Source organism: Etheostoma cragini, chromosome 11, assembly GCF_013103735.1.
Source record: "Etheostoma cragini isolate CJK2018 chromosome 11, CSU_Ecrag_1.0, whole genome shotgun sequence".
Lineage (NCBI taxonomy): Eukaryota > Metazoa > Chordata > Actinopteri > Perciformes > Percidae > Etheostoma > Etheostoma cragini.
The window spans coordinates 3,410,156-3,437,082 of record NC_048417.1 but is presented as its reverse complement, the minus strand read 5'-3'; the positions used below and the strand labels follow the sequence as shown (position 1 = coordinate 3,437,082).

The following is a 26,927-nucleotide window of genomic DNA, read 5'->3' as shown; positions in this document are numbered from 1 at the left end:
ACACACACACACACACACACACACACACACACACACACACACACACACACACACACACACAGCCTGGGGTGCCAAGCTTCAGTGGTCCGCAAGCTTTTAGTCGTGTTTACTAAACAAATATTTTTAGTTTTTTGGACACACTTTCCTCAGCAGAAGCGGTCTCTTCGCTGGAAGTTACAACATCATGGAGGACACCATAATGGCAGAGTCTGTTATACAGTATATCATAAGAACTTCATCAGAAAAGAAGGAACCTTTACCTGAAACCATCAGTATGACCACACACACACACACACGCACACGCACACGCAGTCGTGTCTGGCTATCTTTGTGGGGACCAGTCATTGACATAATGCATCCCCTAGCCGCTTACCCTAACCTTAACCATCAAACCTAAATGCCTAACCTTAACCCTTACCCTAACCTTAACCATCAAACCTAAATGCCTAACCTTAACCCTTACCCTAACCTTAACCATCAAACCTAAATTCCTAACCTTAACCCTCACCCTAACCCTTACCCTAACCTTAACCATCAAACCTAAATGCCTAACCTTAACCCTTACCCTAAACCTTAACCCTCACTCTAACCCTAACCTTAACCATCAAACCTAAATGCCTAACCTTAACCCTCACCCTAACCCTTACCCTAACCTTAACCATCAAACCTAAATGCCTAACCTTAACCCTCACCCTTACCCTAACCTTAACCATCAAACCTAAATGCCTAACCTTAACCCTCACCCTAACCCTAACCATAACCTAACTCTAACCCTACTCCTAAAACCAAGTCTTATTCCTCAAAAAGCCCTTTAACGTTAAGGGGACCAGCATTTTGTCCCCACAAAGCTGTCAGGTCCCCATAAGTATACTGTATTTACAGTTTTTGGTCCCCACAAATGTAGCTAAACCTGCCACCCCCCCTCCCACACACACACACACACACACACAGAATATCAGGAACACCTCGATTCAATGGACTCCAGTACCAACATAGTAAAGTATAAAGTGTGTGCATGTACGGACACACACACACAGACAGACCCGCGCGCACACACACACACACACACACACACACACACACACACACACACACACACACACACAGCCTGGGGTGCCAACCTTCAGTGGTCCACAACCTTTTAGTTGTGTTTACTTAACAAATATTTTTAGTTTTTTGGGACACACTTTCCTCAGCAGAGTCTGTTATACAGTATATCATAAGAAATTCATCAGAAAAGAAGGAATCTTTACCAGAAACCATCAGTATGACCACACACACACACACACACACTCTTACAGTATCATGGAGAGATGTGATTGGCTGCCCCCCCCCCCCGCTAACCCTAACCCTTAAGAGTATAAATAAGAGGGAGAGACACCGTGAGGCACTGGAGACATCAGAGACATCAACAGTGACATCAGGATCTTCATCTTCAGTTCAGCTGCACTCTGACCATGAAGGTAAGTTTGTAACTTTATATATCTGGTTTGTGTATATATATATGTACATACATATATATATATATACATACAGTGGGGAAAACAAGTATGTGATACACTGAGGATTTTGCAGGTTTCTATTCCGTCTCTCCCAGTTGAAGTGTACCTATGATAAAAATTACAGACCTCCACATGCTTTGGAAGTAGGAAAAACCTGCAAAATCAGCAGTGGGTCAGATACTTGTTCTCCCCACTGTACATCTGATTGTTTGTCTGATTGTTAATCAGTAGTTTTTATACATTAACAGGTTCAGCAAATGCACATTTTGATCATTAGTGGCCCCAGAATTTGGATTTGAAAGCAAAAGTCCTCCTCTGGCTTTACAGAGTATTCAAGCTCTGCATGACGCGGGGGGAGGGGCGGGGGTTGACACAGTGGACAAACCCACATAGAGTACAAAACCAGCACAGTTTTCAAGTCAGCACCAACCAAAATGAGGATGGGTCAACGACAGCAGAGTCTCCCTGATCCTGCTGCAGAGCCCAAACTCAGCAATGGGCTTTTGATCAAACCGAATGACATCATCTCTCCTGTTCCAGCTGCTTCCGGTCGTCCTCGTCCTGCTGGCGCCACTGTTGACCAGCTGCGACCCGCCGCTCCTGCCGCTGGACTGCAGCGACATTTATAATCATGACAACAGCCGACCCAGTGGAGTGTACACTACCTATCCCATCGGAGCCACATCTGCTGTCCAGGTACGCTTCATCCTCTCTGGGACGCGGGTTGGACTTTAGATGAATAACAACGTGAAGAGTTACAAGTTCTCTCTGATGCTTCTGATGCAAATGATCAGGGCTGTGGCTGATGCTGACCCTCATGACCTGTGTTGGAAGTTATAACGTTACATGCGCTTAAACATTGTGTGTGAGTCTTCAGAATGTGAGTCTGTAAGTGGCAAACTTCCCTTCACGTGTGCGTCTGAAGTCCCCCCCCCTTCTCCTTCTCAGTCCATCTGCTGATCGTTGGTCTGTACCTCGGTTTTTATGTTTATGGTGTAGCAGGCCTCAGGGCCACATGGTTGACCCCTCCAGAGCCCTGTCACCTCAGCGTCAGCAAGGCCCCGGTCCAGGGCATGTGGACTCCACTTGCTCTGCGGTCCAGCACAGCACGTTAACAGATGTTGCGATCACTCTCCAACGTTTAGTCCTGGTCCACTTTTCATGTCACTTCTCCAACACCTGTACGACATTTAATTTTGTGTGAGGTATCATTGAAATCAGCAGAGAGTTCCCTTTTCATTGATGATGATTTGCAGTGTCTGACTGCTATTGCACAGTTGCAAGGAGCAGCGTGCATCCCCCCCCCCCCCCCCCCCCCCCCCCGACACGTGCAGGGGAGCGGGGGCCCATCCAATGCTGCTTAGAGCTTTAATTATTCAAACATATTTATTTATTGAGACTCATGTCATGTTCTGGCCTCCATGTGGCTTCACTTTTCAAACCCAGAATAATAATAATGATAATAATAATAATGATGGACTAAATAATGTTCATTATTTTTTACAGTCTATGGTCAACCCCCCCCACACTCACATTAACTAATACCTGTGTTTGTGTGCAGGTGTACTGTGACATGGATTCAGACGGAGGACGGTGGATGGTGAGTACTTTAACTGAAGTCAACACTTCCTGTAGTTCCTTCACAATAAATCACATTCCAGTAAAATCCTTGTTGTCTGGAAACAGATTGTCAGATAGCGTGTAGGTTCAGCTAGTTAACCCCCCCCCCCCCCCCCCCCCCCCCCCCCCCCCCCCCCTTCCACAGGTGTTCCAGAGGAGGATGGACGGCACAGTGAACTTCTACAGGGTCTGGGATAAGTACAAGACCGGCTTTGGTAACGCTGCTGGAGAGTACTGGCTCGGTGAGGAACGAAACCAATCCAACAGTCATGTCTTCATAGAACTGGTTCTAAATGCTTGTCTTTGTTTTCAGGTCTCGAGTCTCTCTACCACCTGACTCGGAGGAAAAAGTTTGAGCTGCTGGTCGACATGGAGGACTTTCAAGGAAACAAAACGTCCGCTCGCTACTCCTCATTCTCCATTGCCTCAGAGTCCTACGGATACAGACTGCAGGTTTCTGGGTTCCGTAACGGAGGAGCAGGTGAGGTTTCCACGTTATGAAGAAAATTTCAGCCATGAATGTTGTGGAGTGTGACGTTGGTTCAAACATTGTCAATGATTTGAGTCTTTATCAGGTTTAGTGGTGGGTACCGACCGATTCACATTAAAACAAACGTGTACCTGAGAGTGCGTTTAAGCCAATCATGTCCGTCCTCTCTGCATGCTGACAGACACTCGTCTGCAGAGCTGAGGTTCCGGCGGACCAAAATATGACTCCTATGTGTTTCTATACAGGTACAAAAGCTTATCATAAACAATAAAAATAAAATCAGTCATGAAAAATAAATATTAAAAAGGCTAAAATAGAATAAGATACAAAGATACATATAAGATAGACATTTATTTGGCAAAAAAGGAGAATGTGTGTCGCCATCTACAGAAACTTACGTGGCTTTTTAACACACAAAGATTGAAATATTACACAATATCAATTGAAATAAATTAAATTATCAAACTGCCAACTTCAGTGTAGCTCTTACAGACATTTTCTCCTTGAAAAGAAGAAGAGAGGAGCTTTCAAAGCTCAGAATACGTTAAACAAAAAACATTGAATATTGTTTTTTTTAAATAAAAAAGAAACTTGTTTTGGGGAGAATAAAACTACTCTGGGCTGAATGTTGCTAAAGTAACCAAAAAGGCTCAGGATGCTGCAAATGTTGGTATTTAAGACAAAAAATAAAAATAATTTATTGAACAAATCTGATTTGAAAGTGTGTGTCAGTGTCTTGTTGATCTTTACATTGTTAGTTAGTTTCCTCTCCTGTGACACACATTCTGATGAAGGACTTATTGGACTTTAACTCATCACATCATTGCACCTACAAGAACGAGCGGAGCTGTGTGTGTGTGTGTGTGTGTGTGTGTGTGTGTGCGTGTGTGTGTGTGTGTGTGTGTGTGTGTGTGTGTGTGTGCGCCGAAAGGTGAAACAGCAGCAACTTTCAGCGACATCAGAGTCATCACAGCGTACATTGATGTTAAAATGGAGATAGGCCAGCAGGACGTCTTGTGGGTGAATGTGAGATGTTTGAGTCACACAAGTCTCGTCTTCATAGCAGAAACAAAAAAAAAGGTCAAAATTGCACCAAAATCACGGTGATTGGTTGAACTGGCGCAATCGCGACATCGCAAAATCCTGGAAGCACCGATTAAATATACCGTATATACCCTAACAACCATTAAACGTCACCAGTCCAGTTATTTTTAGTTCAGTAGTTCTTTCTGGAGTAAATACACTCCAGATAAGTAGCCTATATATCATTGTCAGTGGAGTCCTAATGTTGTGATTAAACACTTGTTGTGTTTCTGTAGGAGACTCCCTGACTCGTCACAACGGAAATAAGTTCTCCACCTTCGACAGAGACAACGACCGCTGGGCACTGGGGAACTGCGCCAAATCCCACGTGGGGGCGTTCTGGTACAACAGCTGTCTCACTGCCAATCCAAACGGTGTTTATGGCGGTGGGGCTCAAAGCACTATGACTGGTGTTGGAGTGAGTTGGTACAGTTGGAAAGGTTCTAACTACTCCCTGAAGACCATCAGCATGAAGATCCGTCCTGTGCAGTAGTTCTCCAGGACCAACGTCCAGCAGAAAATCAGCTCATCTCTTCTTATTTCTTTCTTTCTTTCTTTCATTAAGCATTTAATCTCACGACAGGTCCTTGTTTTCCTGAAACTGCGTATCAGCACAAGAAACCCAACTGATGTCTGTGAATCTTGTGTCCGTCTGTGACGTTTAAAGCAGTCGCAGCTCGCTGCAACGTGGAGGAAAAGTCAGATGTGTCTCCAGTTGCAGCTGCAGCAGGAAGGTTGGACCCATAATACTCAAACGGAAACACATATATAAATATATATATATATATATATATATAGTCTGATCGGGTGTTGATTATTACACGAGAACTGAGAATATGAGTCTGAAAGAAAGAAAATGAAAAGTACAAAAAGATCTTTGCAGTTCAGGACAGCCAGTTGATGTTTGCCAACGTCACGACGGACCAAACCCACCAGACTCCATGTAAATAAATCATTTTAGCATCTTAAAACACACTTCATTCAAACTTGACAGGAACCAACTAAAACTATGAAAAGCCGGTTTTGGTCTTCTCTACACTTTTCCAACCATCACAACTCTAGTGTCGGTTGAAATAAACACAATCGTTACAGATTTACATGTGAAAATATGTTGGGTCCATACACGCTAAAAGTGCTTCATGGCTGTTTCTGGGAAACACAAGGTCTTAAAGATGTTTTTAAAGTTCTCTGAAGGGTTAAGACACGTAACTTTTATTATTTTTAGTTTTATTGTTATTCGGATGTGCACCAAGTAGTAGGCACACTGTTACAATGTTGTAGTCTGTATCTGCTGAACGGAGACAATAAACAAGAAGCTGATTATTAAGATGATCTGATGTCTTCACTTCGTCTCCTGAGTCTCTGTCTGGACTCTCTAATGGAAGATGGTCTCATGATGGGTCTGAAATCAGCTGCAACTCTCTGGTGTCTAGTATCAGCTGGACATGTTAATTTCAAATAAAGCAAAAAATGATCTTAAAGTACATTTACTGTCTCTCCCATCACAGACAGTAAGGAAAGTAAGTATTTGAACACCTCGCTATTTTGCAAGTTCTCCCACTTAGAAATCAGGGAATAAGGGGTCTGAAATTGTCCTCGTAGGTGCATGTCCACTGGTAGAGACGCTCTAAAAAAAAAAAAATAATCCAGAAATCACCCATACATTATGAACAGGTGAGTGGTCTTAAAGAGGATTCTCTTCTGTCCCGGCATTGATGGATCTAATTTAGACTCTGTCTCGCCTAGTCCTGGTCTTGGGGCGGTCTTGACTACAACCCTGCTTATGGATGTAACTTATGATCTGCTTAAGCTTTCTCAATGCTTTAGACATATGCTCCTCAAAAAAAAAAAAGACTAGGCCTGGTTAAAAACTATTTGATACCAACACCGTTCCTAAATGTTCCTTTTTTCGTACAAATGTAGAAATTTTAGTTTCAGCTCCTGCTGTCGAACAGTTTTTCCCCTCTACATGTAATATTACAGACAGATCTTTATAGACGCATGCTGATTGGTTCACCGACGCTGAGGATTTGACTACTTGGGTATGGAATACAGAGGCATTTTTCAACAATGGATACTTCAGTTAATTCGGTCGGTGCCCGAGAAGTATTGAACTCTGTACCCGAGGCAATTTTGCAGAGCTCCTGCTGCCGGAGCTTAGCGCCGAAATCCAAACAACCCGGAGCAGGTTCTCCTGTCCCAGAACGTCAGACCTTACTCCACAGCGCTGTGGAGGTAGCGCTGGCAATACAAGACTACATATAGTTTTAAATGATATGATACACCTCCCATCTTCATAGAGAGAGATACACCTCCCATCTTTGTCCCCGCTGTTGTCGCAGCAAAGACCCTGAACCGAGTAAAAACTGGTTAGTGAAAATAACACCATCAACACATGAATTTACAAATGGAAATCTTTTATATACTTCTTCAAAAGAAAATGAAGCCCACCCAATCTATATCAAATTGAAATGTGCCGCCCGTACGTCTGGTATCCACACAACAAAAGGCAACAGGCTGCTGCTACAAGTCTTCTCTGCACAACTACAGTGAACAAGTCTTCATGGAACATGCTTGATTTATCTGGATACTTTTTGCATTCAAAACATTTTTATTTTGGTAAAATCATACAATTGCACAGCTGAGTTATTTCCCATGCAGTGCAGTAGCCTATTAGCTAATACAGAAAGCAAAGTCTACGTCTAGAGAGCCCTAGGGTTTTTCGGAGAATGTGGAACAAGTCGCTGCTTCTGCCTGCAACAAATTGCACAAGTTTCTGATGATTTAACAATTCCAATGGCGGAAATCAACCCCGCAGACCTGCTCCACATTCAGGGAGAACTCCCAGGGGGTGTCATATATGCAAATACAACAATGAGAATAAACCACATGTTTGTTTCTTTTAAGGATTGCCATGTGCCAGACATTTACTGGAGAAAAATCATCAGTTCAAATTAGAGTAAAGAATCATTAATGCACACAATTGGAGAATCTGAAACACTGATGTGTTTAAGATTTTTAAGAAGTTTTTGCTCGTTTGACAGCGTTATTCCAAACCTTGGCATGTTTGTCCAATTCCATTTCAAATTTTGGTGACCAATTGATTGGATTTAAGAGATGAGCGGCCCCGACGAGGCCCTGAAACAGCTGTGGATATTATTTACCGAGTCCAATGTATCTTAAACATTAAAAAGCTCACACTACCCCGAAATATATAAATTTCACGCATACAGGTGACATTCAACATTCAAGTGCCAGTGTTTTTGTACTGTCTTTTGGTCAAGTTTCTGAAACTTTCAAAGAATCACTTTGAGGCTTACAAAAATAAATATTTGTCAAAAATGCTTAATAAATTACACAAAACTAGCAGCAAAAAGTAGAATCTAGAAATCTGTGCAAATGGCTAAATTCCCCCCCGACTGCTAAATCCCCTGGTCCCAAATAAATCCTGGTTTAAACGTTGAGAACCCGTCCCCTTTTGTAAACAAGCTGCGTTTTTCCACAATCTCCTCACACACAATATTTGGAAGCTAAGGACACATATCGAAGACATCTATATAAAACTCTAGATGTGCAATAAAAGAACTTCTCGTAAAACTTGATGGGCACGACGTATAAGGGCCTACACACCTAAATCAAGTAGCACCATTCAATCTCAAGTTCTCAACACTGTCAGTGCATCCGCTATTAGTTCAATTTCTTAAAACAAAAAAAATAAAAAATAAAGGTTTTCAAGGCACAACACACCTGATGAGAAAATTGGGAGCATTTTGAGGTGAAACGCCCCATCTCTCCTCCTCTTGATGGCTGCTCCTCTTTGAGAGGAAAAGCCTGCTCTGGCTTCACGGAGCCACAGATTATTATTTTTGATTATTTTATACATATCTGAGCAGATGAACTCCCAGAGGACCTGACAGTACTTTAATGTTCCATAAGCAAGTGGACACGCCCCTATCTTTGGCCACCTGCAGTCACACTACGCAGCGAAGGAAACCAAAGCCACCAACGGCAGTGCACTGAGAGCCGCCCCCCCCCCATCCCCACCCCCAAACACCTAGCCACATGACCCCCCCCTTTAACCTCCGTGGTCAAAGTGCTGCTCTACCTGCTCTGTTCCCTAGCTGTTTTTAATTGATAAACCTCAGTGATCATTCAAATGTCTGTCTCTTAAAGATGAACCATGCCTCCCAACGCAGCTTGAAAAGAGAAAACGTTTGTAATTAAGTTAAGCCTGCGACTCAGTTCACGTGTCTTTCCTCCTTGACCAAAAAACAAAACACTTGCAAGCGTAGAATACCATCTGGGCCTTGTGGTCGCCGGTCGATTCAGTAAACACTAACACCACGCTGTGCCCTTCCCCCGATGCTGTGGTCCTTTATGCAGCCATTTTGAACTTCACTTTCAAGATGGCAGGCATTCTTTGTTTTGATACACATTTGTAAAGAAACGATTCAAAAATCAAAAAACCGAGTCAGTTTTTCAATTTCGCACACACCTGCACCAAAAATGTCTCAAGTAAAAATAAACAAAAAACACCGCCCACTTAACGTAGCTAGCACTTGGTAACACACTAGCTGCCGTAACACTGTCAAAGTCAATTGAAAAACGTGGAGTAACAAGTTCCAGCAGTGATAATTCTTGTTTGAACCTCAGCGATTTGTTGGCACTGAGCTTAATGACTTATGTGTTTCTTAAGATTACAATAGGAATGGCTATTTCAAAGACTATCATATCCATAAAAAGGAGCCTGTCCAGGATAGAGTGAGCAAAAACAGAAAAACGAATGTAACTTTGTCCCTTAGGATTAAAATCAACGGCTTCACAGAGTGGCCCAGTTTGTATTAGACATAGTAACGGCTCCGTTAGCTGTTAGAAAAAGGCTACATGATGTTCCTGCGATAAATTTGAAGTTCAAATGGAATCATGACTCAGAGCCACAATACCCCAGAGTTTGCCAAGGTTTGAGTAAGTCCAAGCTTGTTTTTTTTTGTTTGTTTTTTCTTCCTTTCTATTTTTCACCGAACAAATAAAATCAAATTTAGAAGCTCTTGGCCATGTTCATCTGATGAAATGAAAACATAAGATTTCCTGTCTAAATTCCAAAAGGCACAGTACATTAACATACGAATGATCCTCAGGTTATTCGATTGTGTGTGTGTGTGTGTGTGTTGTTTTTTTTCACGAAAAGAACAAAAATACTTTAAACAATGAAAGTCCGAAGTTGCTATCGGACAATGCATCACTCAGCATCCATGCTCACTCTGAGGCGGCGAATCTCTGCGTTCTCCGGTGCGTTGCACGTGCTGGTGACTTTTCTGTTGCATCGTGCTGCACTTCCTCTTTGAGAAGCGAATGGCAGAGAACCAGGGTTGGTAATGTACTGTGTGTCAGTGAAGCTACACAGGGAGGGTTGTTATGGTCTGGCTTAAGTTAACATGTGGTTTCCATTGGGCTGGGTTGACATGGCAACCGCTTCCTATGGCGACTAGTTGCCCCACCAATCCACACTCCCGGAGTGGCTGTAGTTTCCTCCGTAGCCGTCGTTGCCGTAGAAGTTGCCACCAAAGCTCCCTGCGGAGGACAAAGTGAAAGTCCAGTCAGCCGAGCAGCAACAGCGACTTCTTTGAATCAAACTGACCTTTGTTTCCTCCGGTAGGTTGTTAAGTTTTGGGGATGTGTGCTTAAAAAAAGCTCTGAATTTATAAGCAATACTTTTATGCAGTAAAGCAATTAGGCCCCCTCAAAAAAAACGGGTACATAGGGGTGGGGGTGTTAAGGATAGATCTTTGATTATATAAAAATTGAACATGAGAATTTAAGTTTTTGTTGACATAATGGCATTTTTAGTCCACTACAACAAACATAAGTGTTTGTTTTTAGATAAAACTGTTATTCTGGGGACAATTTGTAAGTTGGTAAAATAGGTAATAAAGTCCAAGAGTTGCAGAATATCTCAATATATATTAAACTGCAGTAATATTGTATCATAGCTACTCTGGATGGTATTGCCTTGACCTCTAGCACTACTGTCAGACATCTAGGAGTTATTTTTGATCAGGATATATCCTTTAACGCCCATATCAGGATGCTCAAATAAGTCCCTTAAGACTCTCCAGCTGATCCAGAATGCTGCAGCGCGTGTTCGGTCAAGAACTAAGAAAAGAGATCATATCTATCCTTTTGTTATTTTCTCTGCATTGTCTTCCTGTAAAACTTAGGATTGAATTTAAAATCCTTACAAATCTCTGAATAGTCAAGCACGATTTAGTCTTGAAGAGCTCTTAGAGCCTTATTGTCCCACTAGAGCACTGTGCTCCCAGAATGCAGAGTTACTTGTGGTTCCTAGAGTCTCTAAAAGTAGAATGGGAGCCACAGCATTCAGCTATCAGGCTCCTCTCCTGAGGAACCAGGTCCTGGTCTGGGTTCAGGAGGCAGACACAGTCACCACATTAAAGAGTAAACTTAAAACTCTCCTTTGATAAAGATTATAGTTAGGGAGTGGGGAGTCAATGATATTGATGTGTTTAGGTGCTGCTGCACCCCTCCGTCTACAGTAGGACATTGCTTAGCTTCCGCGTTAGTACTCCTGCTTGCTTCTCCACACTGGGGGTGGGGGGGGGGGGGTGGGGGGGTGGAGGGGTGGACCACCATCTGCTGTAGCTAACACCCTCGCTATGGAGACGTATGGATTGGATACACCCACCCTGAAAGCTGAAGCACTGATAAAAAAAAAAAGGTGTAGTAGATAGTTTCCTTACCTCCTCCAAAGCCACGGTTTCCTCCTCCGTGGCCTCCAGCGCTACGCCCACCACCACCTCCACCCCGGTTGCTACTGAAGCTGTTTGCAGAGCCACCGGGGGTCTGACGGTAGTCTCTAGCTCCGAATCCACCAGAGAACCTATACAAGAAAGCACGTTTGTTAGACATCACGGGAAAAAAAGAAAGAAAAACAGGAACAAGACAAGCAGATTTCAAATGTTTTACACCACAAGTAGTTAGACACACTTCTTTATATTTAAACTAACCAATTGCAGGTAAAAAAAAAAAGAAAAAAAAAAAGTACTTTGACAGGTAACATATCAAAGTTCAGAGCCAATTTGACCGGTTAAAAATTAAGCTAACCGTCTGACAGATTGGAGAAAAGTTTACGGATTGGTCTGTTTTCTGCCAAGAAATTTGGGCCGTTTTGTTTGTCTTTGGCATGAAAACATCTTCATTTTTGGCATTACTGCTTGCAATTCTAATCCTACATTTCCCACGAACACTCGTCAATCATTAGCTACGTGCCTACTGTTAACAAACCAGAGGAGCTAAAATTAAGTTGTAAAATAGTTAGGAAAAACAAAACAAACCTGGCTATTAAAGAATCCGATTAGCGGGTAACTTTAATCTACTAGCAGTGTTGGCTCGTGATCAAATAAGTTAATAAAAGCCGTGCTAAGGTGCAATAGGATGCTGATATTTGGGTTTGTCCTTTGTGTGACAGTTACCTCTTAGAGCGTCCGCGTGTGGTGCTCTTGTGCTGGTGCTCGTAGGCTAGGCTTTCAAGCCAGGAGGGAACCTCTTGCTTGGCCTCCACCAAAATGTCCAGCAAATCTTTGGTTATGTTGCTGTTTTTGTCGTTAAAGAACGACGTGGCCAGACCTGCGCAAAACATAGCAAAATTATAAAAAAGGAGTCCTTCACATAATTGGCATCAAAAATGTGTTAAAACAAAAAACAGTGTAATACCAAGGTTGCCCACACGTCCCGTACGGCCAATACGGTGAACGTATTCCTCAATGTCACTGGGCAAATCAAAGTTAATGACATGTTTCACGTTGCTGATGTCCAGACCTCTGGCGGCCACCTGGAGAAAGTAAGAGTTAGAAGAAAAATAGCTTTAATATCTACAGGGTGACACATCAACTTACAGTCCGGGTTTCATTTTGACTACTGGTCATATGAATTATGGATCTGGAGTCAATTAGCAACAGCTGCCAAATCAGCCAACAAGTTTCTCACAGTTGGTCAAGGCCAGACCCCCACCCCCAACCTCCACCTTGCCTCCTCCTCAATAGAATTTAAAGCTACAGACAAAGCAATGGCACATCCTAAGGAAAGCTCACTGTGGGACTGGCTCTAGAGGCTGTAATTCTGCACCAAGGCTGGATTTCGGGAAGAAGACAGATACAATACTAGAGGACAAATAAAGCCTATATAAAAAAAAAATAAAGAAAAAAAGAAAAAAAAAGAGAGAGACTTCAGATACAGGATTAAGGGACCACTAAGGTCTATATAAAAGATTTCAGATACAGGATTAGGGGACCACTAAGGTCTATATAAAAGAGACTTCAGATACAGTATTAGGGGACCACTAAGGTCTATAATAAAAGAGACTTCAGATACAGATTAGGGGACCAGTAAGGTCTATATAAAAGCCTGCCATAGGACCTTTAAGGTCACTTACAGCTGTAGCCACCAAGATGGGGCAGCGTCCTGATCGGAACTGATGCAGAGCTTCCTCTCTGTCTCTCTGGGACCGGTCTCCGTGGATGCTGGTGCAGGAATAACCCTCGTGGTAAAGGAAATCTTCTAGAGCATCGGCGCCTTTTTTGGTTTCCACAAACACCAGAGTCAACGATTCTTTGCCTGTGTAGCCGGAAACAAAAAGGGGATGAGACAAAAAGGGAGGAGAGCAGAACAAGAAAAAGTACGAAAGTAGGTAAAGAGAAGAAAATAAACTAATGATTGATAACTGGAGAGGGATATGGATGGATTTTGGTAGCCAAAAAAGAAAGAGCAGAACTTAACTTCATTAAAAAGGCCAGCTATTGCAAGATCATTAAGTAAAAGAAAATCTAAATGACAACTTAAATTAAAAGGAGACATGTTTCATAAAAAGCTTTACATTCACTGAAGACCATTAATTGACAACTTTGGCTTCAGTGTTTTTCTGCACACAAGACAAATTAATGTTTAAAATAGGGATAGACTACTTCCTGTTAGTTTATATAATTGAATTGTTAGATCATTAGGTTACAATCCAGATAGTTGCCATTAATGGCCATCAGAATAAAAGCTTTAAATAAAAAATGGCTGAAGGGTGATGATAGGACACTCCACATCCCCAAAAAAAAAAAAAAAAAAAAACACCCAAGTGACATCCAACCCTACTCTTTACCCGACGTCTGAGTGTGCATTACCAAGGCTGTTCATGTAATAAATCACACATAGTTTGCCTTTCATAGTGGCAGCTGCACCAGCTACCATGGAAACAGAACAAAAAGCAGTGTGTGTCTTTTTTGGGAGGTTAAAGTAACATTAAAAAAACAAAATGACTTCTACATAATACAAGCAAGGAGTGCAAAACATTTTATCCCTTATGGCCGTCAAATGTTATGAAGTATATCTACAGAAAACAGTTTTCTGTCCCCTGAAGGAACAGATTAGTGCCTTTAAAATCTGTCACAGCCACGTGACTCGTGGAAACTGAGCTCTTTCTATGGAAACTGCCAACGTGGTCACATTCAGCCATCTGACCTTGGTGCCGATGTTGCTAACACACTGTAACCCTTCTCATTAGGGAGAGACTGAGGGAAATTGCCAAATCTGAGTCAATAGTAACGGAGTCTATACAGTGCAATGCAAATGTGTGTGTGGCCTAAAAGCTCTAATATGGAAATGAAAGGAAACAAAAACAACTGAGGCAACAAGTCAGCTGGGGATCAGAGGGACAGGATGAGCTGTGGGATGTGATGTCTCTGGCTTGTGGGACAAGAGTGAAATTATATGTTCACACTCACCTGGTTTCTCTGGTGCCTCTGTCACATTTTCCTGAACCTCACTGGGAATAACTAAGATAAAACCAAACCGGCCAGTAAACGTAAGGCTTCTCAGTACACAAATATTATACACATTATGAGAAGCAACAAACAGCGCTAGTTATTTCAGTGACTGCTCGCCCATGCACGACATTTTGTTTTGATATTTTTATCTTTTACTGCTAAAATGAACACTTGTAAGCAGAGATGTAGCAAAGTCAATATTAGCTTGATATGGGGTAGACAGACAAACACACGATGGATTAGAGCCCAATGTGACCCTCATGAGAGGAAAACCCCCAAATAGTTTCATTGTTGTGTGCTTTTTCACCTGTGGCATTGAGCAGGTCAAGAAGGAAGGACCTCTTGTCCCCGTCCTCCACCCAGACCACCTTCTGGGTGATGTTTTCTGAAGTGGATCCAACTCTGCCCACTGCCAGGAAGATGTAGTCCTCCAGGAAGTCACGAGCCAGGATCTGCACAAACAAGTCAAACAGATAAGTACGTAGATTTTTATCTCTTTAAAAAAGGATAAAGGATTCTTTATACCACTTAACTATCCAACGCAAGGTTATAATAGTTCAATAAGTTGTTTTAGTTTAGTTTAGTTTCAACTTCTTATTTCATTTTAGTTTTCAGAGTGTTTGCAAGTTTCATTATTTTCAGAAAGGTTTGTAAGTTTTACTGTAGTTTTAGTTTGTGTTGTCCAAGGCAGGTATAATGTCTCATAAGCATATGTGTATGTGTGTGTGTATATATATATAGTTTGAGAACAGTTGTGATGTTAAATGCAATCTTTGTGCCACTTTAGTGGCAGATATGAAGCATTTACAGCACAACGCCATCTAATATCAATCATTTGTGGTTCAATGTTGACAGAAAAGCATATTGACTCCTTTTTTCAGAAGTTAAATTCAAACTAAAAAACTGAAATGATACATTACTTTGTTAATCTGGCAATATAGTTTCAGATTTACATGTAGTTTTAGTTTATTATAATAACCCTGGTACAAACCTGGATCTCCTTGGGGAAAGTGGCACTGAACATCATGGTCTGACGGATGCCTTTAGGCGGCATCGTATCCTGCTCCACGATGCGTCTGATCTGTGGCTCAAAACCCATGTCCAACATGCGGTCGGCCTCGTCCAGGATCAAGAAGCTGCAGAAACCCAATTTCAAGTTTAATTACAAAAACAAATACACATCGGAGACTGTTTCAATAAAATTTCTTCTTGGTGTTGTACTGACTTGCAGTAGTCGAGACCAATCTTTCCCCTCTCCATCATGTCAACCAGACGTCCAGGTGTGGCCACCAGCAGGTGACAGCCTCTCTCCAACTCCCTGATCTGCTGACCAATATCCGCACCGCCATACACCACGCAGGGACGCAGACGTGAGCGATAGGCAAACTAAAGAATTTAGGGAGAAAGGGAAATTATTAACGTTCGGGCAAACATCGTTATGTCAAGGTTTCTGCACGTTTTAACAAGTCAAATTGAAGACTTAATTTTTATGAAATTTAAGACCTATATCAGTGAAGAAGTGCTGAGTCACGAAGTACTTGCTGAGTAAATAAATGATAAAAATGTGATAAAAGCGACAGTTTTACTTTGCACATATACAGCAAATTATTTGGACGAGTGACAATAAAGCACAGAATTAACAAAAAGTAACAATTCAACATGCATAACACGGACGTAGGAACATTTAAATAGTTTAAATTTAATTAATTAGGGAAAAGTTTTAATGATTTACTACCTAGAACAAAATACTTTTGCAAATGTAAGACTTTTTAGACCCCGCAAACCCGTTATGTTCTACGAATAGTGTCCAATGTGTGTGCTGGGCGCTCACCTTTCTGGCCTCATCGTAGATCTGCAGAGCCAGCTCTCTGGTGGGAGCCAGGACCAGAGCGATTGGGTACTGCTTACGGCGGCCATACCTTCCGTTGTCCTGTGGATTGAAGAAATCATGCTTATTAGAACAAATCAAAATGATAACTCAGGGAAGCACATGTGAGAACAGCAATGTCTACATTTGGCCTAGGAGGACAGGTGGTTTAGAGGGGAGTCAAAGAAGCCATATAAGTGAAACTGGAAGAGTCTTATTTATCTCCTTGCTGGACCTTCTTGAAGACCGTCTCAAGCTCTTATTCCTACACGAGGAGCTAGGATGGAGGACGGACGTCTGAGGCGCTATGAACTAGAGATGTTACAGTACCAGTATTGCCTAAAGCACTGATGTTGGGAAGTACTGGAGTTTATGCACCGATCCGATACCACGTAATAAAGCCCTAAAGAAAATCTATGTTAAAGTATATTTATTATTGTTAATTTGTTCTTTTCCCCCCCCCCGTTATAACCGACTGCAAAACTGAATAAAAAAAAAAAGTTCTGTGGTGTTCATGTTTCACCATGAGTTTACCTGAGCTAGACCAACCAAGACAAATCACATCCATACTGAACTAGTATATAGTCAATACTACACAAAATATGACAAACTGGTATTGGATCAGTACTCGTATCGACCGATACGCAAGTTCAAGTATTGGAATCGGGAAGCAAAAAGTGGTATGGGACCATCTCTACTATGAACGAGGATACATGAAAGCAGCCTTCCTTAAAGCCGTTGCTAACTCCACCCATGCAGGTCATGACTTCATGTGACTCTTCAGAGGAAAGGACACCACATAGCTCCTAAAAACACATTTCCTCATTAACTCTCTCCCCGCGTCTTTGCCATGCTTCCTCGGAGGAACAGACCAAGAAGCGTGGAAGGTAAGCAAGATAAGTAAACGTGCAATTTAACGAGCTGAGACCTAGCCCTTGACTTAGATGACAACCGGGTGAATCGTTAACCCTACCGGGGATCCTAACGACTCATGTCACACCACCTTGAGTAGATGTGCCAACGACTCCCATGTGACTTAATGACCCTCATGTGACACAACCCACCAGAGGTTAAATATACATAACACCCCACAGAAGAAGCCTTTTGATGAGAGGCAAACATCTTAAATTTCTAACAAGTTCCCTTTGCTTGTCACAGAACAATCATGACCTAAATGACTGAGAACTTTCACCGACATAATACAGGATATGTTCAAATATATTGTGTATTATCTTTTCGCCCGCTGTACCTGTCCTGAGCTCTTGGCGGCCTGCAGAGCGTCTCCTGGCCCCTCTTGGTAGATCTGACTCAGCACTGGCAGCAAGAAAGCGGCAGTCTTACCGGAGCCTGAAACACAGTACAGTTTGTAAATATTAGTTCCATTATTTAGACTCACTTCAGCCGAAATCTACAGCGTAGGATCCAAAATGTACAGCTTAGGATCCAAAAGGGGTTCGCTAAATGATACATCCTGTATTTTTTGTTTTTAAAAAAAAAGGTAGATCATTTCAAACAAGAGAAATCAACTAGTAAAAGCCAGGTTGATAAGCCTTTAAAATGCAAACATTGAGGAAATAGAAATCCTAACCAGTCTGGGCGCAGGCCATCAGGTCTCTCTTGGACTTGATGATGGGGATAGCATGCTTCTGAACTGGAGTGGGACAATCGTAGCGACTCAGGCCGATGTTCGCCATGACAATCTCCCCCATGTCCACATCATGGAACTACAGAATAATCAGAAATTCTGTCAGTAAAAGACACAAACTTGCTCCGTTAAAACCTCTCAAATTTAAGTTTAAATGACATACGCTTTCAATGTGTGGCGGGCAGTTGTTTCCAGTGGCATCCACGGGAATATCATCATACTTCTCAAAGTTTATCCCCGTGTTGCTTGCAGAGAAAAGCTCACTAGAAAATGTTAGAAAGGCAAAAATTAGAATCAAACACAAACAAGATGGCTGTTATGGCTTTGTTGTCATTTCTCAGCAAAAGTTCTTACTTTTCCAGGCGCTCGTTGGGAGGAGAGAGCTTGGACCAATCTTCCTCTCTGGATTCTTCTGACCAGCGGTTGTTTCCTCCACTAGAAAAGCCCCCACGCTCATATCTGTACACATGCACACGGCAAGTTAAAAGAAACCCTTTCACATAACTGTATTTGCCTATTAATACAGGCTAAAAGCAGGTTTTATGCTGTGGCACCCAGTGGTTTATTGGAACCATCGGCAAAGCAGTCATTGAAAACTGTTTGGAAAGCCTTCAGTTTCGTTCTTTGCTCTTTGAATTAATGAAAAGTTTCCAGGTCTTCTTGACAAAACATTTCTCAAGAAACTAGCTGTTGTGCAAGGTAAGACGACTTAAGGGGCTTAGTTAGTTAGAGCAAGCAAACATACTGGTTAGGTTTATCACCTCTGCTAAAAATTAAAAAGAAGCTCTATTCTATTTAGAGTACCACTATAGCAAAAGAAAGGCTGATTGTCATAGAAGAGAACTTATAAATAGTTAATCTGTGTATTCAAAGATTTGTCGTAACATTTTTGAACTTTTAAAAGCAAGTAAAGCTTGCAGACAGTACATTAAATAAACAGTCGTACACACCTTCCCCTTGAGCCCGCTCCACGTTCATTGAAGAAGGTGGACTTTGACCTTTGATCGTTACGTCCGCCAAAGCTGTTGTATGCAGCATCCCTAGGAGCTCCTCCCCAGTTGCCTTCACCACCAAATCCTGTAATGAACAGAAGTCGCTCGGTGACGATTTTTTGTGCGTGCAGATCAGCCGGCATCAGCTTCCGCCACTTTCTTACCAAAAGCGGCACAAAGATCATTCCCTTAAAACTAAGTGCACAGCTTGTTATTTATAACTGAGAATCCTTTATGCATAATGTGCAAAGTATCAGCGTTCTGATGTAGTATAAAAATAAATAAACTGTAAAACAAGGGTGGGGGAGGGCTTAGTTTCCATCTTAAACTACACTGTCGTTAACTCTGAAAGCCGGGGCCATCGTTAGACATGTCAAGGAACGACAGGGTTTCCCCACCTGCATTTTGTAATTGTTGATTAAACGAGCCTCCACCCCCGTTACCACGGTAGGCGCCACGCCCACCTCTATCATTGCGAGGGGGTCCTCGCCCTCCAAATCCCCCATTTGTGCGGTTGTCGTGGTACCCATTCACAAATCCATTGGTGCGTCCACCGTCCCATCCAGGGGAATCTTCGTTGGAAGACGAATAAAAAAAATAAATAAAAAACAACAAGAACAGAAGAGGCTTGTGAGTAAGAGCATAATGCTGCATTTCACTTATGTGTCAGTAAGCAAGTACACATCTGGCTGATCTTATAGTCTTAACTAGCCATTAGTCTCTCTTAAAGTGAGTGGCTGTTTGTTAGCATTACAGCTGGGATGCAAGCTTCATAGTCGACTAAAGCCTGGTCTGAAAGCTCCCTTTAGTATGAAAAGCAACATTTGTCACAGGTAACGTTGTGCTTTTGTATAAAAAGGAAAAAGTGCAAGCAAGTATTAAATAAAAAAAAGTAAAATAAACAGAATCTTAAATTTAAAAAACGCAGCCATGGGCTTCGTTATTTTGGGTAAGATGACTTGTCTTTACCCAGAGACCTCATACGGTATATTAACCGCAAAAAAACCCATCTTAGGACAGCAATGGGTCTTCCATGGTACGGCTCGTTAAGTAGCTGATGTCCCCAAAGCATCAAGGGACAGACCGAGCACTCCGATCTCGTCTCCGATTAGCTTTGCTTTATTTAATGAATGTTCAGCCAAACGGGCTGATTCTAGCTCTAGACGGCCAAGAGCTAAACTTATACCTGGTATAAACAAGTCAGTGCGTCCGTCATGGTGCCCCCTTCAAGTAAAACACAACAGGAAAGCCTTGTAATGCTTAACACTGGCAGACACACCAATCCATTTAAAACCTTCTGAGCTATAAGTGGTTTAGTGAATCCAACAATGCTTGGAAGAGGAAAATATTTCCAGAGGTGGCGATGAAGGGTCCGGATGCTTCTCTTCTATCATGCCGCCAGGTGAGTCACTCCAGACAGCAAAATTAACTGCGTATTCTGGAGATCCTTCTGCAGCAACCCAAGGAAGCGTAACTTCAAAGACTACATTTCCTTGACTTCTTATTCCTAAGAACTATACTTAAGCTATAAATTAGCTTTGACAGCTTGTTCACCTAGAAAAAAAAAAAGGCACATTAAACGCAGTGCGAGCCAGCTAAAAGATGCCTTAAAGTCACAAATGACAAAGAAAAGGCCAAAGAGAACACCTGATATCACTCTTCTTTGAAACAAACAACCCTTTTAGATGCTACAGGTCCGGAGTATTTAATCATGTGCTGAGAAGGTGACTATAACCAGGTTCCTTTCACCAGCGAGTGATCCAACGTTTTAGATCAACTTCCACTAGAAGTAAATTCATCAGAAGAATAAACTGGAGCCTGCATGCATTCAAGTTCTCAGCAGAGTGTTCTACAATCCCATTTACTACTTTAAGGATGTGGGCATACGCAAAAGCTACAATGTCTGAGCATTCAAGTTTCGGTTCTTCTTGAATAGTTCAGTTTCTTTGCTAAATGAAAAACCTACTTCCATTAAATGACAGCAGCCAATGGTGGTTAAAGGTCATGAACGGTTGACTGGTGTACATTATAAACCAGCGGAACTAATCAAACGTTATCGCGATTTTGGCTCCTAACGATCAAACAATTTGAGTAAACTCATTTTGTCCAATGTAATTAAGAGGAATTCAAATCATAAGTTTACTAAATGCAACATCGATTCCGAAGTCAATATAAAAGTGTTAAATAATCCTAATATCAAAATTGATCGAAATTAATTAGTTAAATAAAACAAAGACAGGATTGCATCAGATAACTAATAGTTGATCTGTCTACATAAAGGGATCTGTCCTATTCTTATTACATCATGGCATCCTACAGTTAACGTTACCCTGAACGTGGTTTGTGCCGTTCCACTTCCAGACCTGCTGAATTACAGAATTGTCACACTGCAGTACAGTAATTAAAGTACAAAGCTATGAAAAATACATCAGTGTAAAGGCATGAGAGACCCACAACACCACCAAAAGTCACAAAGAGCTGGCTCAATTAATTTTTTACATAATCAAGAGGCCCCAATTAATTTTAATTTAGTTATTTATTTATTAGTAAGCAATCCACAAGGGCTCTAGTGTGTGGACTCTTGAAGGCACCATCACCATGCATCATAAACAACTTCATTTGCAAGCTTTGACAAACGCAAGAGGTCAGTATTGGGTAACCTGCGCAAAGGTCAGAAAGTGGGCTATAAAAAGACTGACCCATAATTACTGGCTCATGCAATGCAATGTGTGTGTTGGGCTTCACACTAATAGTAACCAGTCGTACAGTCATCCCATTCTGCAGTATAGTTATTTCTGTGGCTTTTGCCGACAACTGCTGCCACGGTTGTGGGTGCTGGAAACTTGGGAACATGGCTTGCATATGCAGTGGGGGGGGAAAACTTTTAAAATTAAACTCACTATAGTTAAGAAAAGCATCAAACCAGCAAGCATATGCTCACATGAAATTGCCTTTTACTTATAACATATTTCTCATTTTGAATGCAAGCATCCCAGCAGAGAGAAGCACATCAATTAATCATTAGCGCCAGTGTAAAGCTGTAACGCTCGCCCCTTCGCACTGGCTTTGCTGCCGTGTAAAATGGCTATTTCATGCATCTGGAAATGCAGGTTGCCCTCAGCAAAAGCAGACAGAAGGGACTTACAGAGATTTACTGGTGCCATTGAATAACCGTACTGTCTACCAGCGGAATAAGCATTTCCTGCTGTGGAACAAGAAAACAGCAAAACGAGAATGACTTCATGTCTTCATGCGCTCAATAACATTATTCAAATGTATTTTTTTTTTTTTTTTATGTAAAACTATCTGGTCCATATTGCCAGGAACATCATGCATCATGATTAATGTCTTCAAGAAGGAAGAGAAGAAACTCTTGTTCACTTGTAAAAAGAATGAACTGGATAAAGTTACTGGAAAATGTAACATTCAAATCAAGAACAGTTTAAAATTTGCCTCATTTTCTTACGTATGATCAGTCTGGTGTGGCAGACATTTTACAGTACCACTTGGCCTACTTCATCCTTTCCAAAAATAAGCCTTCATGCACAGACAGCCCAGCTGACATGGCTCTCTGTCCTCGTTCTGTGCACTTGTAAAACTTTAGACTAATGTCCTAAACAGTCACGGTGTAAAGCAGCAGAAACACTTCAGCTCCACTAGCTTTGTCTGGACTGGAAAGGAAATATTTAGGGCTGTACTGAACAGTCCGAAGCTTCATTCATAAAGTTGACAAGGGTTCAACAATAATAGTGCTGCCCATTACTTCGGATCTCGGAGATGACGTCCGAGTTTAATGTGCTTATTCTGTGCTGTATGACTGATGTATGTTTGGTGCAGTAACACCATAATTTACCTTTCTAGGGGTTCAATAAATATCTAAGTATAATTGTCATTGTTTATTAGATCTAACCAGGTTAGCTGTGTGAATGGGTGAGTCAGTGAGACAAATCAGAAAGAAGTGCTTATATCTTTACGTAACTACAGCTTTTACAACTGTTGCCATAGGGGCAGCCATGTTGGGGTGTGAACTCTGGTTACTGTGAAGGTGGAACGCCCTATAAGGCTGCTATCATGTATCCTCGTCCGACGGCTCAGACAAGTCACAGTCGGGCACCTAAATCTAACAATTCCAATGACTCGAGCTTTTGTTATCATGGGTACGTCTACATCACCCCATTTCAAATTTATGACTTCTAACTTAGCCTGGCAACGTCAGTAACCTAGTGGAGCAGCTAGGAGGTGCTGCTGGTCCTGTTTTACTTTGAAAATCCGGCGCTGCAGGTTAGCGTAGACAGATGTTTCGAAGCAAAGTTTATAAAACCAAGAGTAATCACCATTTAAATTGAGTTTTTTGTTCCAAGGATTTTTATTTTTTACAGACATTGGAAGCTATATTAAAAAACCCTCACCAGAAAGCTTTGAATGTACATTCAGTACAGCCTTATAAATATTAATGCCTCTCCAAATTTACCATCTGACAAGCTACAAGTCAAACCTGTGACGGTCTGACTGTGGCTCAGAGAATTAGAGCAAACTTACCGTTTTTTGGTGCATCTTTGTTTCTCAAGTGAGGTGGAATGTAACGCCCTGTGGAGGAAAAACACCATGTAATGTACCATTTACAATTAAACACATCATGTAAAGAAGCTATACTAGGGATGCCAATTCGATAACTAATCACTAACAGCTAACCAAGAGACTTTCAGCGTACAGTTGGGACTTGCACTGGCCGCGGAGTGACAAATGTGCGCACACAGGCGGTCAAATTCACCCTCTCATTCTCATTGCTATAGTGGCACGTAGCTCTTCGCTGAGCAGAGAGCCACGAGTTCAGACATAAAGAGCTTAAAACGCAACGCATACAACGTCAGGCCTAGCAGGTAAACTAGCAGTTAAGATTGTATATCCCATATTTATTTTACAATGCAACCAACTTTCATTTTGATTTAACGCACTGTTTTCCCAGTTTGACTGACGGGGGAGGGGTTAAAATGATTATCGGCAGTTAACTGATAACATCTTTCAGATACATTGAAGAACCTCCACCTAAAAAAAGGGAAAATCCACCTACAATAGACATCTCTTTACATATAAATATATAAACCACTGATTACCCTAAAAAATGATTACACTACAAAACAGGAATACCCGTCTTATGTTAAAATCCATCTCTCTGTGGAGCAAACCAGTGGTTTACAACACATACACATACATTGTAAGTAATCAATACAAAAGTACCAAATTGTAAAAACAATTACGAGGAGGATTCATCATCAGCATCCATTACTTGGACATATTAAAGAGATAGTCTGCTTAATTACTTACTGCCAGTTCCTCCGCCTTGTCCGTCAGCGGAGTTCAAGTCTAGGGCAGCAAGCTACGGAAGAAAGAAGAAAATAGAAAATTTTAATGATGCAGTTTGGTTCAGTCTTAAAGTACCAGTAATATAAGAGATTAAAACAATACAATGACTATCTCTGTATTAAAACACGACAATTTGTCAAAAATCGTGAGCAACTCTGCAGCTTTAAATGTTTGGTTATCCGCTATGTTTTGCCCTTCAGTTTAAACAAGTGATCTTCAAACCACAACTTCATTCTGTCTTAAATAACTCCAATGTGTGGTGTGTAGTGTCAATTCCTCTCTTTATAGAGCTTATGTATACGTGTGATTTATGATCCTGTGGAGGCTTCACGAAGAGCTAAAGATTATACTTTTGTGTTGGTGTGTCTTAACAGCGGGGAAGTGCACGTGTGTGTGTGGTAGAGCAACAGAAAGTGACGGTGATTATCTTCAGAGTGAGTAATGACTCCAAAGTCTTAGCGAGAGAAACAGAGCGCCTCCCCTGTTCTTATACTCGCTGTATTTAAAAGAACATTTACAATACATTCATTTACAAAGAAATTGGTGTTCTTAAAGGGTTGGATTTTCCTAAATCTTTGAATTAAGCTCAATTTCCAAAAGATGTTTTTTAATCAACTTCAACATGAGTGTGTAAACTTATGAAAGCCACTGCACATTTTTTAAGAGGCGCTTGTCAGGATACGGCATAAGGAACACAAAGCTCCATACCCAAGTGCGTAGTTACGCTGTAGATATAAGAGATTAGTCTTTACTTCTTTGTGTAATTGCACCCAATGTGGAAAAGAATTTCCTCTTTTAGAACCGACCCAGCTATTTATTTGTACCTATTGGTAGATTTATTTTGCAGAAACAATAGCAGATCCATTTTGAAACTACTTTGAAAACATACTAAAAAACAAACCGGACAAATTATCTAATTTATCTAACAATATAACATGGCACGACACTTTGGCTAAGATTGTAAAAAGACAAAACTGCTGACTTGCGTATGAGTGCTAATACTACACTGTGAAAATACTCTCCATACAACTCAAAGACCTGCTTACGAAAAAACAAATGTACTCAAGTATGCACGAATTGTCAGCTAAATGTTAAGTAAACGCCTCGAGTGCGCAGTAAAATGTTCCCTGTGAGTGTTGCCATGTTATATCTGATGCATCTGGATTAATATTCCTCAAGCATTAATGTGTATATTGCATTTTACTGCTGTAGATGTTTAAGTTGTGCTCATTTGAGGCCGGGTTGGAAGAGCAGGCGCACATATCCACGTGAGGTTTATGCCTCGACGCAGAGGTCCAGGGTCCGAGTCAGACCTGGGACACTGTCCTGCATCCAAGTGAAATGTTTTAAGTATTGGACCAGAGAAGGGGAAGAAGCGGTAGACCACTACCCGCTTATTTACCCCTTCTCCGGTGTAAGCACCAAGTGATTTTTTTAAGTGTTGAGACAAGCGAAATTAGTTTTTAAATCGACGGGAGAAGTCTTTCCCCTCTCTCAACTAGCTTTCCGGTCCACTATAGGCAGAAAATGACTAGTACAGCCAGGCTTTGTCTTATGTATGCACGTCCTGTGGAAAATAATTTCTCTCGCGAGGACAAATCTACTTCACCTATCCAAGCCGTTTAGGCTCTGACCGTCAAACACGGAAACGTTGACAAATTAAGCAAATTAGTTAAGTAGTATGCATCGATGCTTGCAGTGACATTTCACATCCAACTTAACAATCCCTGAATTAGGTTTTAACTCGAGAGAGTCACATTTCAGAAACATTAATGGTGGCTAAAACCCGCTGCCAGTATTTTTTCCTGCGCCACGTTTCAGGCTCAGCAGGCCTCACACAAGCCGGCTAACGTCGTAGGACACCGGCAGCTTCGGCGAAAACGTTGGCTAACCTCCTCCATTTCCATTCATTTAAAGCCAAATCCACAGTATGTGAATTGCAGCCCACATTTATCCTGGTTTAAGACTCGTTTGCGACGTTGAAACGGTAACCTTAGCAATAGAACGTTAGTTAGTTTAGCGTAGTGACGCGCTCCGCCATCACAACCTGCTCCACCGCGACGTCACCACCTCCATTTTAGCAGCCGCAGCGTTAGCTTAGCCGAAAGCTAGCGACTTAGCTAACGAAGCTACATCTTTCTCTGTCGAAACTATATGTGCGTAACGGAAAATAACCGCTTTCTAATGGGAAACACAAAGAATTTAAACATTCAAGAGTACTCACCTGCTGATCTAGACCGTGTGGATTATCAACGACCACATGACTCATAACTAAAGAGAGTAATGGGGATTATTTGTGAAGAGAAAGGATTTTCTTTTGTTAGCACGACCCGGCTCTGCTGTTAAAGTCCGTTTCTGTACAAACTATACGATATTCAACCAACGGTTACGTTTACTTTTAAATAAATAAAACGACGTTTGTTATAAATATAAATTCAGTTTCAAGTTTTCCAAATGAAATGATTACTGTGGAGCTGAAGAACAGGAACTCTACCGGCAGGCTTGACCGTGGTGGAATGAGACACGGACTGTTCGGG

At 41.6% G+C, this 26,927-nt stretch overlaps 2 protein-coding genes and 1 long non-coding RNA gene across 10 annotated transcripts in view; 2 read left to right on the top strand and 1 right to left on the bottom strand.

Moving 5' to 3' along the window:
• LOC117953115 (microfibril-associated glycoprotein 4-like) overlaps nt 1–5,387 on the top strand; it is a 21,675-nt gene extending 16,288 nt beyond the window's left edge. Inside the window, exons 3-8 of one of the 2 annotated variants that reach the window (XM_034885907.1) lie at nt 1,416–1,463; nt 2,043–2,198; nt 3,064–3,102; nt 3,268–3,364; nt 3,436–3,603; nt 4,932–5,387. In XM_034885907.1, coding sequence (XP_034741798.1) covers nt 1,458–1,463; nt 2,043–2,198; nt 3,064–3,102; nt 3,268–3,364; nt 3,436–3,603; nt 4,932–5,188 — 723 coding nt within the window. In that variant the 5' untranslated portion in view covers nt 1,416–1,457 and the 3' untranslated portion in view covers nt 5,189–5,387. Of the gene's footprint in view, nt 1–1,367; nt 1,464–2,042; nt 2,199–3,063; nt 3,103–3,267; nt 3,365–3,435; nt 3,604–4,931 lie in introns of those variants that run through there. The other variant, XM_034885906.1, reaches the window with a different exon arrangement.
• LOC117953153 overlaps nt 1–11,956 on the top strand; it is a 24,358-nt gene extending 12,402 nt beyond the window's left edge. The window contains exons 3-4 of the long non-coding RNA XR_004658575.1: nt 6,370–6,376; nt 11,840–11,956. This is a non-coding gene — a long non-coding RNA (uncharacterized LOC117953153). The remainder of the gene's footprint in view (nt 1–6,369; nt 6,377–11,839) is intronic.
• ddx3xa (DEAD-box helicase 3 X-linked a) lies at nt 7,719–26,927 on the bottom strand. 7 transcript variants are annotated; one of them, XM_034885867.1, is made up of 20 exons: nt 26,615–26,927; nt 24,352–24,403; nt 23,566–23,613; nt 22,172–22,231; nt 19,425–19,598; nt 18,985–19,111; nt 18,389–18,493; nt 18,198–18,297; nt 17,978–18,113; nt 17,639–17,736; nt 16,354–16,452; nt 15,748–15,908; nt 15,514–15,658; nt 14,830–14,974; nt 14,481–14,531; nt 13,145–13,326; nt 12,427–12,544; nt 12,186–12,339; nt 11,454–11,593; nt 7,719–10,266 (listed from the first exon to the last, which is right to left on the bottom strand). In XM_034885867.1, the coding sequence occupies exons 1-20, from the start codon at nt 26,657–26,659 to the stop codon at nt 10,181–10,183; spliced, it is 2,226 nt and encodes a 741-aa protein (XP_034741758.1). In that variant the 5' UTR covers nt 26,660–26,927; the 3' UTR covers nt 7,719–10,180. The 7 variants fall into 7 exon arrangements, with proteins under 7 accessions (XP_034741758.1, XP_034741761.1, XP_034741759.1 ...); XM_034885870.1 differs by having other exon boundaries at nt 19,491–19,598; XM_034885868.1 differs by lacking the exon at nt 14,481–14,531.